Source organism: Girardinichthys multiradiatus, chromosome 8, assembly GCF_021462225.1.
Source record: "Girardinichthys multiradiatus isolate DD_20200921_A chromosome 8, DD_fGirMul_XY1, whole genome shotgun sequence".
Lineage (NCBI taxonomy): Eukaryota > Metazoa > Chordata > Actinopteri > Cyprinodontiformes > Goodeidae > Girardinichthys > Girardinichthys multiradiatus.
Genome location: NC_061801.1, coordinates 13,097,154 through 13,112,522, shown reverse-complemented (window position 1 = coordinate 13,112,522; position 15,369 = coordinate 13,097,154). Strand labels below are relative to the sequence as shown.

The window sequence follows — 15,369 nt, the reverse complement described above, 5'->3', positions numbered from 1 at the left end:
GTTACGGAATTTGCATCATTCATGTGTTTGTTGTGCATTTAGACATTTGCTGGGTGTTTGCACTAGTCATGCACCGAATATCTTGGCACTGAAATTGTATAGTATATGTCAGAAGGAGGCATCACAAAAACAGTGGCAGACATCCAAGACAATGTCTTAAGAGTTGGACTGCACCAGGCCTTGGCAAGATCCATAACTTTTGGCTAAAGAAACTGACAGCTGTCCACGAAAGCCTGGCAGCCAGTACATTTGACTAAGCTGCTAATTAATGGGACCCACAACATACTGGTTGATCCTCGGTCGGATAATCCTGATCATGAAGGACTCCCAGAAAGGGGCTATCCCCTCCAACTATGGACCAATAACATACCTCTGCACTACATGGAAGGTATTGTCAGGCATGTTACTGCAAGACCATACAGAACATTCTGCCTGGATTGACTACAAGAAAGCCTTTGAATTGATGCCGTGCACATAGATCCTGGAGTACTTGAAACTGTACAACATCAACAGGACACTTAAAGTATTTCTGGTGAGCTAAATAGGGATGTGGAAGAAAACCATGCTGACCAAAGACAATTGTCCAAGTCACAATCAAGAGTTGATATATACTAATGTGGTAGAACAACTGTGCCGAGTACAGGCTGTGGGTTCCACAGTCAAACTAGGAGGCACCACCAAGAGTGGTTAGTAATGATAAGGTGATGATGTGGGACTTCAAGATTTATACGGACAATCGGGTGATGGCTTGGCTAACTCACCAAACATTGTGGTGGAGGACAAGCAAAAATGAAAACAGCGGTGATAGATAGAAGGGGCACTTCCACAATGGGTTCCAGAACGTTTTTATCCACAACTTAACCTCCCAGAACCTTTATTTCTACTTAGGCTGTTTTTTGTGTGCGTCTCTCCATTGTGAGGTCTAAAAGCCGGGCAGCTTATGTGGAACAAGCTCCCTGACTTAATTAACTGTTTTGATCTTATAGGAAAAATAATCACATATACAAAAAACTGCTCATTTTTACTAAAAATCAACAATCATAGGCAGTTGCTATTGCTTAATCTGTGTCTCACAATATAAATGTCAGTCATTCATTTTCTAATGCTTATTCCATAGTGGGTCATGGGGGAGCTGGTGCCTATCTCCAGCAGTCTATGGGCATAGAGGCAGTGTACACCCTGGACAGGTCACCAGTCCATTGCAGGTCAACACACTCATTCATACACCTAAGGGCAATTTAGAGTGACCCATTAACCTAACAGGCATGTCTTTGGACTGTGGGAGGAAACCAGAATACCTGGTGAGAACCCACACATGCATGGGGAGAACATGCAAACTCCATGCAGAAAGAACCCTGGCTGGGAATTGAACCCAGGACCTTCTTGCTGCAAGGCAACAGTGCTACCAACTGCGCCACCGTGCAGCCCACAATATAAATGTGAAGAAATATTTTCACTTTACGGTTAAAATCTCTTTCAAAAGTCTTTGATGAGAGCATAGCTCACTCTCTGCGTCTCTGTGGACAAGCTTAATTAAAGCATCCTTTAATTAAATATTTTCAATAAGGTTGGCTGATTCAATCAGTGTATTTGAATGAAAACTCTTTAAAACACATTGATATTCCGCATGGGCGGCTAGCTCTTAATCATGTGTTTGCAAGCAAAAATTCTGTACTCTTGTTGTTTAATTTAAAGTTAACAGAAAATATGACTAGCACAGTAATGACTGGCATAAAATGCTGGGGATATTCAACCAGTGAGTAATGTCTGGTCCATCCAACAAAGTGCTACCTCCTAGCCAGGGCCACTTTTGGGTTTGTCAAATTTGGCCCTGGTTCTGGCTGTGGAAACGCACGGGGGGACGAAATCTACCCTAGAAAACTAACCTGGTTTCTGAAAGGGTTCCTGCCCACAGTAAAAAACAAAGGAATATTAGAGCCTTAACACATATCAAGGGTTAAAAAAAGGAAACAGAAGTTGTGGAGAGTCAGCCCGGGTACAATATATGCTATGATACCCAAACTGGGGGAATGGTTGCAGCAGAGTTACAAGACAACTTCTGAGACCTTTGCCTGAAGAGTGCAATCTTGGGAACAGCTTAGAAACTGCGCAGAATCATCAATTTCCCAGGCTTCTGGTAGGGGACTCTAGCTTGAAGTGAAGCCGCCCATGTGGATAGGACGTGTGAGCAGATTTACATATATGTATGTAGATGAGTCAAATATAAGTTGGTTATGGTTAGAAACTGAGACGGGCCCTCCTAAAAGGTAATAAAACAATGTAAAAAGGGTACCAACTTTGACAATTTATCTTTTATATTTACGTTTTAATAAAAAGTACCATATTGAAACTCATTTCAAAGTCTTTATTGGCATCACAACAATTAAAACCTTCTTAAAATTGGTGATCAGCTTTTTGCATATTTCCGCTGGTAAATGTATCTTCAGTAAGTAACCAAGTCTTTGAGGTTGGAAGGCCTTCCTGCCATAATGCTTTGGTTCCTAGATAGATAGATAGATAGATAGATAGATAGATAGATAGATAGATAGATAGATAGATAGATAGATAGATAGATAGATAGATAGATAGATAGATAGATAGATAGATAGATAGATAGATAGATAGATAGATAGATAGATAGATAGATAGATAGATAGATAGATAGATAGATAGATAGATAGATAGATAGATAGATAGATAGATAGATAGATAGATAGATAGATAGATAGATAGATAGATAGATAGATAGATAGATAGATAGATAGATAGATAGATAGATAGATAGATAGATACATTGTCTTCTCAAAAATGAAATAAATGTTTCATTCATCTAAAAATGTGTTTCAAAGCATCTCCTTTCAGTCTACAATTACTGACATAAAATCTGATTAGTGCAAAAAAGTAAGATTTTGAACTAGAGATTGCTATTGGCAGTCCAAAGTCCATGCAAACAGCCCTTTAATTTAGCTCTGAATCAGACAATAATTTCAGCATTATTAGCCATCTGTGTGTGCAGCCATAATTTTTAAGTGATTTTACTTTGCAAACCACAAAGTGGTTGAGGTAATCAGCACACATCCCCCTTGATTGGAAATGCAAATAGAAAACTATTTCAGGATGCAGCTGGCAAATAATTTTTTGTTCCTTTGCATCAAGACACCTCCAGGTTTTGCGGCCCTGGGTAGAAGGCCTTACATCCCATAACCTTTTGCTATTAATGTAAAAACTGATGATTATTCGCGAATTTACAGGTCAGTTCATGTTTGGCTTTGTCTTCGTGCAGCATTCCAGGCAAAACTATTTTTGCTGTCGCTTTTATTTTTGAAAAAGGTTTTTCTGTTTCTATTTGTATCTTTAAATTATTTATTTTGCATTGTTACTTTCCTTTTATAAAGTTAGATTTTAATTTGAGTTTTGTTTGATGCTGTTTTTACATTCGACTAATTCATTGGCATTTTAAACGCGCTGTTGCGCTTTTCTGCATTTGATGCTCCCCTGTTACGTGATCCGTAACCTGCTCGCACAGAACCATGCTGGCCTCTTTTCTGAAAAGGACTTGGCAGCACTGGTTTGTATGTGATCATTTCTTTGTCATGTCTTGCCTTTTTTTTCTACATGTTTAGTTTCTTGTTAATTAATTCAGCAAAAATGTATTAATCGTTAAAACATCAAATAAAGAGACGGGCCGAAACTCTGTCAACAAAGCTTGAAGGTGAACAGAGATCTGTCTCTTCCAGATCGTTTACTAAGTCTTCTCCTGACTAAGATGACTGTCGGACAATTTTTATGTTTTAAGGTGAAGTGTTGAATTTTGTGAATTGCGTCATTTTAACTGAATTAATAAACACGGATTGTTCAAAATATATTTATTAACTGTAGGCCTGAAAACTAAAAATCCACTGTTTTGATTCATGTTGGCGCTGGTAAGGAATAATTTCTTCCTTAAAAAAAAACCATAATTGTGGTCATAGACAAAAAAACTATGGTTTCCTCTACAATGATATTCTAAGATTATACTTTATCTAGACAAAAATATGACTTCAGCACCATTCCTTTTTCAAGTAAAACTACGCTTTGGTTCAGGCTCTGGGTAGTCTGTTTCAGGCTGTGACATTAACTGAAATTGTTGCGTCCGTTGGTGGTTTTCTCGAGTCGACTTTACCGCTAGATGGCGATGTAAACAAGTGGACGTCTCAAAAGTTGGGCGCTACACAGCAAACAAAACAGGTCCCCTTTGAACGGCAAGATACTGTATGATGTCAAATTCTAACCGCGTTTAAAGGCGGAGTTTTAAAAACAGGAACCACACATCCTTTTTTTAATTTGTACAAAAAATTTAAAAAAGCAAAACAATAAATCACACAGAGTTCTGTTTTCCTTCCTCAGTAGCATACAAGTAGAAACGTAGCCTAATACTTTTGGAATTGAAATGTATGTATTTATTTATTTATTGCTCTTTAAAAATATTATTTAGCAGCTAAAACTGCCCTTACTTCTAGCAATAAAGGCGATAAATTGTTTAAAGTGTTTTATCAAGTTGGAGATGACTCAACTAAAAGGAGAACACGTAAGTATTGAATTAAATTAAATGTATTTATTTATTTATCATTCAACAACTCACACCTCAAAGGAATAGCTCAAAGGATCTGTAAAAAGCGTTTATGAGTCATAAAACAGAAAATAACTGGTAAAGAGGCATTTTGCAATCTTTGATTGACATGCGTTAAAGGTGAACATTCCCGTATTATTCATGTATTTCATATGAAATGACTGGGTTACATTTTTTTCTTGTTTTCTTAAACAAGACAAATATAATAAAATATTGATTGCGCCATAAAAACGAATGGAGTTAGTCTACCCGATCCCCCACAGCACCACGCTGCAGAGGCTGCACCCAGGCCCTGGATGCATGTATAGGTGGAGCTTGCAGGCTCTGCGTGACCCGTGACTGATTGGAGTTAACAGCTGACTCTTTCCCACTACAAATGGCTTGCAGGATAATCTGGAGAAGTGCGGGATCACGCAAACGGAACGCCACTCCCAGGAAGCGGACATAAAGGGGATAAATGGCCAATCACAGAGCTTCCTCGAAATAATGTATATTTAGACCTTTATCTAATTCTTTTGTTTGTAAAAGGAAATAAAAAACGGATGCATGTATTCCCCTGTATATAACATTAATATTTAGCTAAATACAATAGAATAAACACCTTAGATTAGTTTGGAATGCATCAAAATCAACTACAACACCTGTGTTTTTCACGAGAGAAATAATCAATTTTCAAATGAGATTTGGGCTTGTTATTGTTTCTTCTTTCACGCGTCTAGTTTGCCTCTATGACGTTTCCTCCCCATGTGATCAGGGCGGTGGTATAAATTGAGAGAAAAGACCCGCCCCCTGTGAGATCCAGGTTTGCCCGTTTTGCAGGTTCCCCCCACACTTAGTCTTATAACTCCGGGGGTCGCGCTTCACTCTGCGAACAAAATAACATCAAAACCTATGGAAATAGCGCAAAAATCAGCGGACATTGCTGTGCCCCTCTCCTCGCTCTCTCTTCATATGAGTTTTTGACGTGGGAGGTTCAGGGGCAGCTCGGAGCGCACAGACTGAGCCATGACTCTGAGCTCGGAGATGTCGGATGCCTCCCTCCTTTCGGAAGAGACTGACATCGACGTGGTCGGCGAGGGCGAGGACGGGGACGGCCACAAGCGCTCCTACGTGGACGAGGTGGCGCAGATGCGGGACGGCATCCTGACCGGCTCACCTCCTCCTCCTCCGTGCCTGCAGGACGGTTCCACCTCCTCCTCGTCTTCCAAGGATGCCTTCAAGCCGGCGGGCAAGAACGCCCTGGTGAAGCCTCCTTACTCCTACATCGCCTTAATCACCATGGCCATCCTGCAGAGCCCCAAGAAGAGGCTGACCCTCAGCGAGATCTGCGACTTCATTAGTAACCGCTTCCCGTACTACAGGGAGAAGTTCCCGGCCTGGCAGAACTCCATCAGGCACAACTTGTCTCTGAACGACTGCTTCGTCAAGATCCCGCGGGAGCCCGGGAACCCCGGGAAGGGCAACTATTGGACTCTGGACCCGGAGTCGGCCGATATGTTTGACAACGGGAGCTTTCTGAGGCGGAGGAAGCGGTTCAAGCGGCAGCAGACGCAGGACCTGCTGCGGGAGCACAACGGCTTCATCCCCGCGGCCGCAGCCGCTGCGTACGGATACGGACCGTACGGCTGCAGCGGGTACGGCATCCAGCTGCAGTCCTACCACACGCACTCTGCGCTGTTCGCCTTCCAGCAGCAGCAGCCCAGACATTCCCACACGCACATCCCCTCACCGTCGCTGATGCCCACCAGCACGGACCTTACCAGGAGCAGGTTTTACCCCCAGCTCGGTTCCGGTTTGGGCTCCGCATCCCCGGCACAGAAACCGAGCTCCCCAGCGCAGCAGCACCAGCCTCAGCGCTCTCCCTTCTCCATAGAGAGCATCATCGGAGGGTCGCTGAGCCCCTCTAGGACTCCACCTGTCATTGTCCCGGTCTTACCGACCTCCTTGGGGCTCCCCAGCCAGCCGCAATCCATCCACCCAGACGCCGTTTTAGTCGAAAACTTTCCGAACAGAATTATCGGCGGCACTAGCGCCTGTTAAACAAAATTGTCTTAAACTGCAAAACTTATCAAAAAAAAAAAAAAGAAACAAACGCCTCTCTTTGAAGGTAGGATTATTTTTGTACGTTTGTTGGCAGCAAAATGACGGACATAAAAAAACACTATTTGTGCCTATATTCATGCTGTTTATGAAACTATATATTTATGGTATGTTTCTTTTATTTCAGTGAGAATCAGAAGGATTTTTTTTTTTTAATCACAATTTTTCCTTGTATTTTTCCAAGACGTGATTAGTTTCAGTCACTGTTTTTTCTTTAGGAGCGTCTCAGGACAGATTCTGAATGATCACATGTTTAAATTGTGTCAAACACATCCACGTTTTTATTATATGAGCGAATCAGAGCAAGGTTTAAAGGGTTTGATTTGACGTTTGTATTAAAGGAAAAAAAAAAAACACGCAAGCGGCAGTCATGCGTTTATAATTCTATTGCAGTGTGTTTTGATTTAAAGTAATGAAAGCATTGTACATTTGTTGGCAATTATGGTGTAACTGAGGTGTGATGTTTTTACACAATTTGTTTATTAAGAAGAATAAATTTCTTTTTGCAAAACAAAAGGAGAAACGTAGCTTCATTGCTTTTGAGCCTCTGGAGCTTTTAAATGCAAACTCAAAGTGCAGGAATGACCATTCATAGTACAGTTACACAGCCCTGAACATAGGAGGTTCTGGCTGATGTGTGTGTATGAGCCCTTATGCGTGTTTACAAATGTACGTTCAGATGCTGCACGCTCTTCTGTGCCACTGCTGCACGTTTTGGAACATGCGCAAACGGGCCTTGCGTGTCCATCTGACCTCTCTCACACTCATCGTCGTAATTGCGGTGAGCAGACAGGAGGGTGTCAGGCGGGTGAGGCAGGGGTCTGTATTCTCCCTGCGCTGGGTCACCGATTTACACATGATGGCCACAGTTAGGTAGCTACTTGAAAAAAAAAAAAAAAATCATGCTGGATATTTTATTATCTGCTCCCATTTAACACACACTGATGAAACAAACTGTTCGAATTTGATCAATTAAATTGGTGTAAAAATTGAATAGGTAAGCAGCTAAAAACAGATTTAAATGGTCAAATTCTAACAACTTTTACTTACTCAAAAATGGAGTAAAATTCTAACTTCTTTTTTTTATATCATTTTCTCAGATTATTTTCACCTTTACTATAAAAATGAATCTTGGGGAGAATTAAATGTTAGCAATTAGAATGATTTAAATTTGAATCACCCATTGGTAGTTTGTAAGAATAATGTTTCATAATTGTTCATTTCTAATATTAACTAATGTTATTTAAATTTAACCTAAATGTTTTGATTACAATTTAACAGAAAATTGGAATTAATCCAAATGTTAGCTGCTCTCATTAATTTTGTGCATTTTCCAGCAGAAAATAGTCAGACTGATAAGCTGATATTGATTTTATTGTGGAAGGATATCTGTAAAAAATTAAGAACTGTTATATGGCTTGTGATTTAAAAGGTTTCTGTGTTGGAAGCAAGTTTGGAAGCACTCTACAGTAGTGCTGATGCTGTTAAAGCTGGAGACAAACTAAAATTCTTACTCCAACACTCTAAATTTCTCAGTTGCAAGTCTAGGGACAACTCTTTGCTTTTACTAAGCTATTGATTCATAATAAAACCCATATAAACACTTCGCCCTTACTATTCTCTTCTGAACAACTCACACGATGAGTAAGTATAGCTAAGCTAACGGTCGATTGAAACAATATCTTGAGTTAAACTCTCATTAAAGTCTTTTGGTACAGTTTGTGAAAAAAACATTGAGATGCCATTGATGTTATAATTTGAACATCGTTGGACATAAAATATGATATTAATTTAAGTGATTTTATCTTAGAAATATTTAGGACTTTCCAAAAATTCGGTTTTACAGTGCAGCTTGCCAATAACTTTGACTTTGGCATTGATGACGTCTCTCAATTAGGTGAAACTGGAGACGAGCCTAAATTCTGGATCCACCACACATTTATAGCCACAGGAATTATGACAATTCTTCACTTTCTCTAAGTTGGTTTATTCCCATAAAAACATTTTAGCCTTACTGTTCTCTGCTGGACACACACACACTGACTGAGAATGGTTCACTGGTCCTACAACTTCAGTTAACATCTAATCAAAATATATAGTTAGGATTTGTCAACAAACTTTGTATCTATATTGTTCATAAAATTTTATATGACTTGAACATTTAATGTACAAACTAACACGCTTATGTGGAATTTAAATTGTTTTAATGGATGATAGTTTATACCCTCTCAAAATGCTCTCTATAATGTATATAATCTTTTTTGCTTTTCAGACTCAGGTCTTTACTCCATTCAATAATTTGTTAAAAATATGTTTGAAAACTACGGTAATTATTGATGCAACGTATATATATGTATTTGTATTAATTTTTTTTTTCTGGAGATTGGGATTTTCTAATACCAACCTGTAGGGAAACAATGTGATTGTTGACTCTATAGCAGCAGCGTGGTCAGTGCGTAAATGGGTGTGTTGGAGGTTAGAACCATATAAATCCGCTCGAACCTTTACTTGATGATCACATTTGTTGTAGATATTTTTTGCCCAATAGGAGTGTTCACTTTTTATTACACTTAAAGTCACATAATTACCCTATTTGTACGCATAAATTCAGAAGCGTTAAATAATCTGAAAGCAGTTTTAAGCATCTAAGGCACGCAGAACCTTGAGATGAAGCAAGTGGTAGAGTTCTTTCTTTAAATTTTTCATCATCCCGCAGCGCTGCCTTTCTTTTTTTTTTTTTTTTTTTTTGTTTAACTGTAGATAAAGCCTGAGCGTTTCCGTGACAGGACGTGTGCGCCGCCGCCTGCGTGTGCCTGCCTCCGCTGATCCACAGAAACGTGCACCGCGTAGTAGATGGCCAAATTGGTGCAGCGCTTAGAGCCAGTTCAGTGGGCCACGAGAGGACAGATATTGCGTGATGATGTAACACGCAATGAGAGATAGAGAGGCGCGCGCACACACACACACACACACACAGAGAGAGAGAAAACACACATACTGAGTAGAGCGAGAGGGGAAGAGAGCAGCAGGAAAGGAGGTCAGCTGAAGGCTTGTTTACAAACAGGAGAAGGAAAACAGAGAAAAAGCAACAATAGATGCAGAAAATATACTTTGTGCAATCATTTGCGGTATTTAATATCCTGGTATTTTATGCATTAGTTTGGAATATAAGACAATATAGTGTATGTCTTGTTTTTATAAAGCCCTCAGATATATATCGATAGTTTCAAATGTGTTGGGTAACCCAAATTTCTTGCGCAAATGTCTCTAATATTACCCTAAAGCACTACTGGAGCAAGACCAGTTCATGCTTCCATGTTTGCGATTTTGGGAAATCCAAATGGGCATTTAAAGGGGAAATTAACATTTTGAAATACTACCCCGTAAATGATTAAAACGCCCAACTTTGCACAAATCCGCCACGGAATCTCATGAAGTGGTATATGTTCTCCTCTGATCCTGCTCTATTAGGAAAATTAAAAATGATAATTAATTAACGTGTCTTCGTTTTTCTGATAATCTGCAACTATCGAGCAAAAGTGTTTTTAAAATCTAAAACGGTTCGGGGGCAGAACAATAAAATACATGTTACATCCAAAACATGTTGACCAAGCCGCAAAGTAAAGATCAGAACAGACAAACCCTAACACAAACATGGAAATATTTGTTTACATCGATTTCACTTTAATTTATACATTTCTGTATTTTTATTTTACGTTTTCGGTTATGGGCTTATTAAACATTGGTAGAATAGATTAATACAGCCTAAATCGCTCTTCAACCTTTTGTTTCGCTTAATAATGTTGATATAACATTCCTTTTAGAAAGGATATGCAAAGTGTATAACACACACATATAGGACATTGCTACTGCTGAATTCAATAAATAAATATTATTTTCGTGGATCTGTACGTTGTAAAACGCTCCAGGATCTCTTGGATCTTGGAAGGTGCAGTGAAGGTATAGAAAGCCCTGCGGTTAATAAAAGGCGGTCCAACATGTTCCGGATCATGTGGCCATCAGCCTCCCTGAGCATGACTGAAGCCCAGTTAGCAGTTTATCCTGCGGGGTCACGCAGGTCATGAGGAGAGGGGATAAAGCAACATTCAGAGCTGAAAAGAATCGTGGTAATAGTCGTTATCATCAGTTGCCTGAACAGGTTAGGTTTCTTAGAAGATTGTATATAAATAAATTGAAAAAAATAAAACTCGGATTTGAGCAAGGGAGGTATTTTGGTCACCATTCTCCACATTGATTTGGACATATATATAACAATAGGGCCTGGCTTATTCTGGTTTTGGTCCTAATTCTGTAAAGAAGCAAACAAATGTTTTCAGCAAAAACCTTATTTACATCATATTGAGATAGAGATTTTTGACTGTCAAATACAAACAGAACTACATCTGTGGTTTGATTATATAATTGATAAAAAATTCATTTGTGTTCAGGAACAAAATAGCGCAAAGGTCAACCACAGTGTTTTTAAGACAATGAAATTAGTCCCAGTATTCATAAATGTTTTTTAAAATTTAAAAAAGAACAAAAATTTGTTATTTTATTTTCTGAACGCAAGATAATCCTCATCAAACATTGTTTTTAAAACATAATACATGTTGAAGTATACTGTTTTGATGACAGTTTCGTTAATGGGCGACATTCTTATAAATGTGCATTACAAATATAAACAGTCATCATGTATCATGTTAAAAAAAAGAACACAAAGCCCTTTAAATAATGAATTAAACTCGTCAACCTCTGAAAATAATCAATAAATATGTGAAAACATTTAAAGAACCAAATAAATAGAATCTAATAACTGAAAGCTTTAACTTTTGGTTAATAAACCACCAAAAAAAAAACTAACCTGTACAATTAAATCCGTTTTAATATTAACCAAAAGGTCATTCAATTATACAACACATAACATGCATGTAATATAAGAACAATATGATTAAAGAAAACAGTAATTGTTGAAATTATTGCTATTGATCTTTTACAATAATGTCAGAATTTCATTAAAAACAAAGATTTGGTTGACTTAAAATAAATAGACAATGAAATAAAATGATAAAAAATGTAAACATACTTCCTACCATGAAAATACATCCCATCATAAGCATCATTGAACCAGGATGATTTTTTTTTAAATATGCCTCTTCTCATTGTTGTCACTATTAAAGCTATGCATTAGATCCCTAGAATTAATGTGATGTTACATTTTTACATAAAACAAACACATACTGACAGTGTTTTTGCTTTATCGCTCTACAAAACATGGATCTCTTGCTTCTATGTGTTTTACTGAAAATTTGTTTTATAAAATCAACCCTTTCTGAGTTGCAAGATCCTAGCAACACCCTGCCTCTCATGGAGGCACAGAATCTCTCCATCTGCTATTTAGCCTATGGGACTGTCTCAACACTAACCCAGTCTTCCTCTAAAAGGAGCTCCGCTTTCTGCCCCTTTAAGAAGTTTGGGAACTAATGCCACCCCAGAATGCTACTCTAATTAGAGGCTGCTCCAAACTGCAAGGATCTGCTGCACAACACTGGCGTTTTCCATTTTTGTCGAGCCATTGCTTCTTTCTTTCTTTCTTTTGTTCTCTTTCTTTCTTTCTTTCTTTCTTTCTTTCTTTCGTTCTCTTTCTCTTTCTTTCTTTCTTTCTTTCTTTCTTTCTTTCCACCCATAAAGCTATTAACAAATAAAAAATAAGGAAGAAACAAATAAACAATTTAAATCAATTTGATTTTTAAAAATCCCCATGTGTGAATGATGATGTTGTTCCATCTGGTTCCACAGGGATCCACTGGGCAAGTGTTGCACATCGTTCTTGATGAAATAACGACCGTTTTTAGCGGAACTTGTCGAATGAATGAGAATTAGAAAAGCATTGAGTGAGCATTTTTGCTACCAAAATCATATGCGCAGAAATTGTGGGCTAGCCAGGGAAGATAGCTCAAGCGGGATGTATACACTCCGACTCCTGAAGGCATTGTTTGTGAGCATGATGTTTTTCAGGTAAGGAATTGATTTCCATCACAGTGGTTTTAATTCTTTGAACATCCTCTGTCGGTACAAACTTTGTGCTGATGTTTGCAGATCGAATTAAAATCAATGACCGCTCTCTTGTAGCCTAAATGTTTAGCTGTAGCTACAACTAACATTTTTCTCAGTGTCTGAGCCAAATGAAGGAGAGTCTGTTTCACTGCAGTTGCAGTCTGTATATTGTATATTTAACCTCCCCTTCATCCACTACACGTGTAGCGTTAACCTAAAGTGACCTTTACTGGAAAAAACATGTATTGTGGGAAGTAACTAAAGACAACTTGCAGAGCTTGTGTGGCATCACAGATTTTGTCCTCAGAATAATGCTTTAACAGAGACATTGATAAATTTGGTTAAAACAACTAAAACACAGATCAATTATGTGGAGAAAAATGAGCCTTGCACAACCACTGCATGGCTCTCTAATATAATTTAGTCTCTTCTAGTTATACAATAAGGGGGAGCAGACTCAAACATGCCTGTACAAATTAGAGTAACAATGCTGGTCAGTATCAGGGCAGAAGTTACAGTGTTTATTGAATGCTGCCAGAATTTTAATGCTTCAAGACAAAGCAGTCAGGGGCAACTGTGGTTAGAGAAGTCATCCCCTACTGGACAACTTGCCTTATAAATCTTCACTTTATGAACTCAAATTACATATACAGACTGTGAAATTCAACTTGTCCCAGGAAGACATTGTTTTATGCAATATTGCCTGAGATCATCTTTTCAAATGTAATTCATCAATCATCGGTAACGTTCAGCTGCATTGTCAACTGCTCACGTTTTTCCTTTTAATCTGTGTTTTCCAGTTTTAGTCATGGAAATCCTTATAACCAGCCTTTATACAAATACAAAGGAAATGTAAAAAGGATGATATATATCATTTCACACTTTTGATCTCACACAGACAAGCCTACAGCAGTGATGAGCACCCATAAAGAGAGTTACAGTAACAGCAACAGATGCATGAAGTGCTGTTTGACAAAAAGGAATAAAAGACTCTGGCCCGGAGCAACCTCTCTGCAGACAGGCAAGGGAGAAACATGGAGCTTTCACCACTTCACGAAGTGCAAACTCACGCGTCCTTGCACATAATTTATTTAGCTGAAGACTTTCTGGGGGTGTTTTTATTTATCCTCCATCTTGCCTGTCTCACCTCGGTGTGAACCCTCAGATCCAGGATCTGCTGCAGAATTATGTTGCCCGCCTCTCACCGCATTTTTCACTTTCTTTTTTAGCCCAGCACGTGTTTGCTTTGGCATGCTATCCACTCATACAAACAGCCGGGGCCTCGTAGCTTATCCATCACGCTTGTGCAGAATGTGATGATAAAATAACAGGCCAGCCTGAAACAAACCATTTGTTACGGCTGGATTTATTATTCTGTCCACTTGAAACGAAGTACAGAGGTTACCTAGACATCTCCTACTTAGGTTACAACAATAAATAAAACAAAAATGAGCCCTCTCTGCCAGAAGAAGTCCCCAGTGGCAGTCACTCCACAGAACCCTCCGAGTCAAGCGGCTGTGTGATGTCACCGCAGCATCCGTTGACTGTTTGCATCCAAAACATCATCAAGCATCTTTGCATTGCCGTGCAGCAGAAAGCCTGCTTTTGCCTACCAGCTTCAGGCCTGATTAGTTACATGCAACAACGCCTTTCGGTCATAAACACTTCATCAAGCTCCAGCAGCCCGTTCATCATAGTGACACCCGCAGGTAACCCAAACCCAGAGCTGCAGCTTGACACAATGCAGAACCCAAGCATTTCTTCTAAACACAGACTGCCAGCAGTCTACACAGAAAACACAGAGAAGTACACCAAAGCTTGTATATGCGTTTAAACAGAGCACATCCTAGTTTATCTGGGGCCCTTAGAAGAACTTGATTTGGGGGCTTATTGCCCACCAGCTAACACAACAACATTGCCATTTTTTCTGCACTGAACATTTTACACAGCTATCAAAGAAATAGCGCTTGGACTAGAACTGAAAAACGTCTGGTCTATTTCTTTAACCCAGTGGCTGAGTTTATGTCACTGAAACAGGAACGTCTCCAGATAGATCTAAAAGAGGTGACCACCTAGGCGCCACTGATAATCTGAACCCACCCCTTCATCTCCCCAAAAAAGAGTGCAGGTGTAAGTGAGTGGTCTGCTCTCAAGGACAATGCAAAATATATGTACAAATAAAAATAAAAAAACTGTGCAACTCAGTGACTTGTTATCTCTTGTCCAAAATTCATATTCCTCACAAACTTGATGAATATAAGAGTCATGGGAGGGTGAATTAAATTTACAGGGGTTGCACTTTAACCCAATCCTGTTGTGTTAAATGAACCCAGGACTGGATTGGTTCATATTTAACCCAGACCTGAGTTAGTAAAATAAGCTACATTATAGTTATATCTCTAAATCTTACACATTATTTCTGGTGTTTCATGTCTCATATACAGCACTTCAACCAGACAGAAAAAGTTTTGATTGTACATTATTTTAAATTTGTTCCACCAAGAAACAGCAATGTGTGATTTTAAAAGTAGCTTCATTCTTGTTACACTTCATAACTTATTTGAAAAGCTTTTAGAAACTCTGAGTGAGAACCCAACCGTGGA

The 15,369-nt window shown here is 38.9% G+C and overlaps 1 protein-coding gene across 1 annotated transcript; it reads left to right on the top strand.

Annotated features, from left to right (window-relative positions):
• The first annotated feature begins 5,390 nt into the window (after window positions 1-5,390).
• On the top strand, window positions 5,391-7,225 carry foxd1 (forkhead box D1). Its single transcript, XM_047373094.1, has one exon. It carries the CDS (start codon window positions 5,615-5,617, stop codon window positions 6,647-6,649), a length of 1,035 nt encoding a protein of 344 aa, XP_047229050.1. The 5' UTR covers window positions 5,391-5,614; the 3' UTR covers window positions 6,650-7,225.
• Window positions 7,226-15,369: the final 8,144 nt, after the last annotated feature.

Coding starts and splice junctions, on each gene's coding strand:
- foxd1 (XM_047373094.1), top strand. CDS start 5,615: ATGACTCTGAGCTCGGAGATGTCGGATGCCTCCCTCCTTTCGGAAGAG.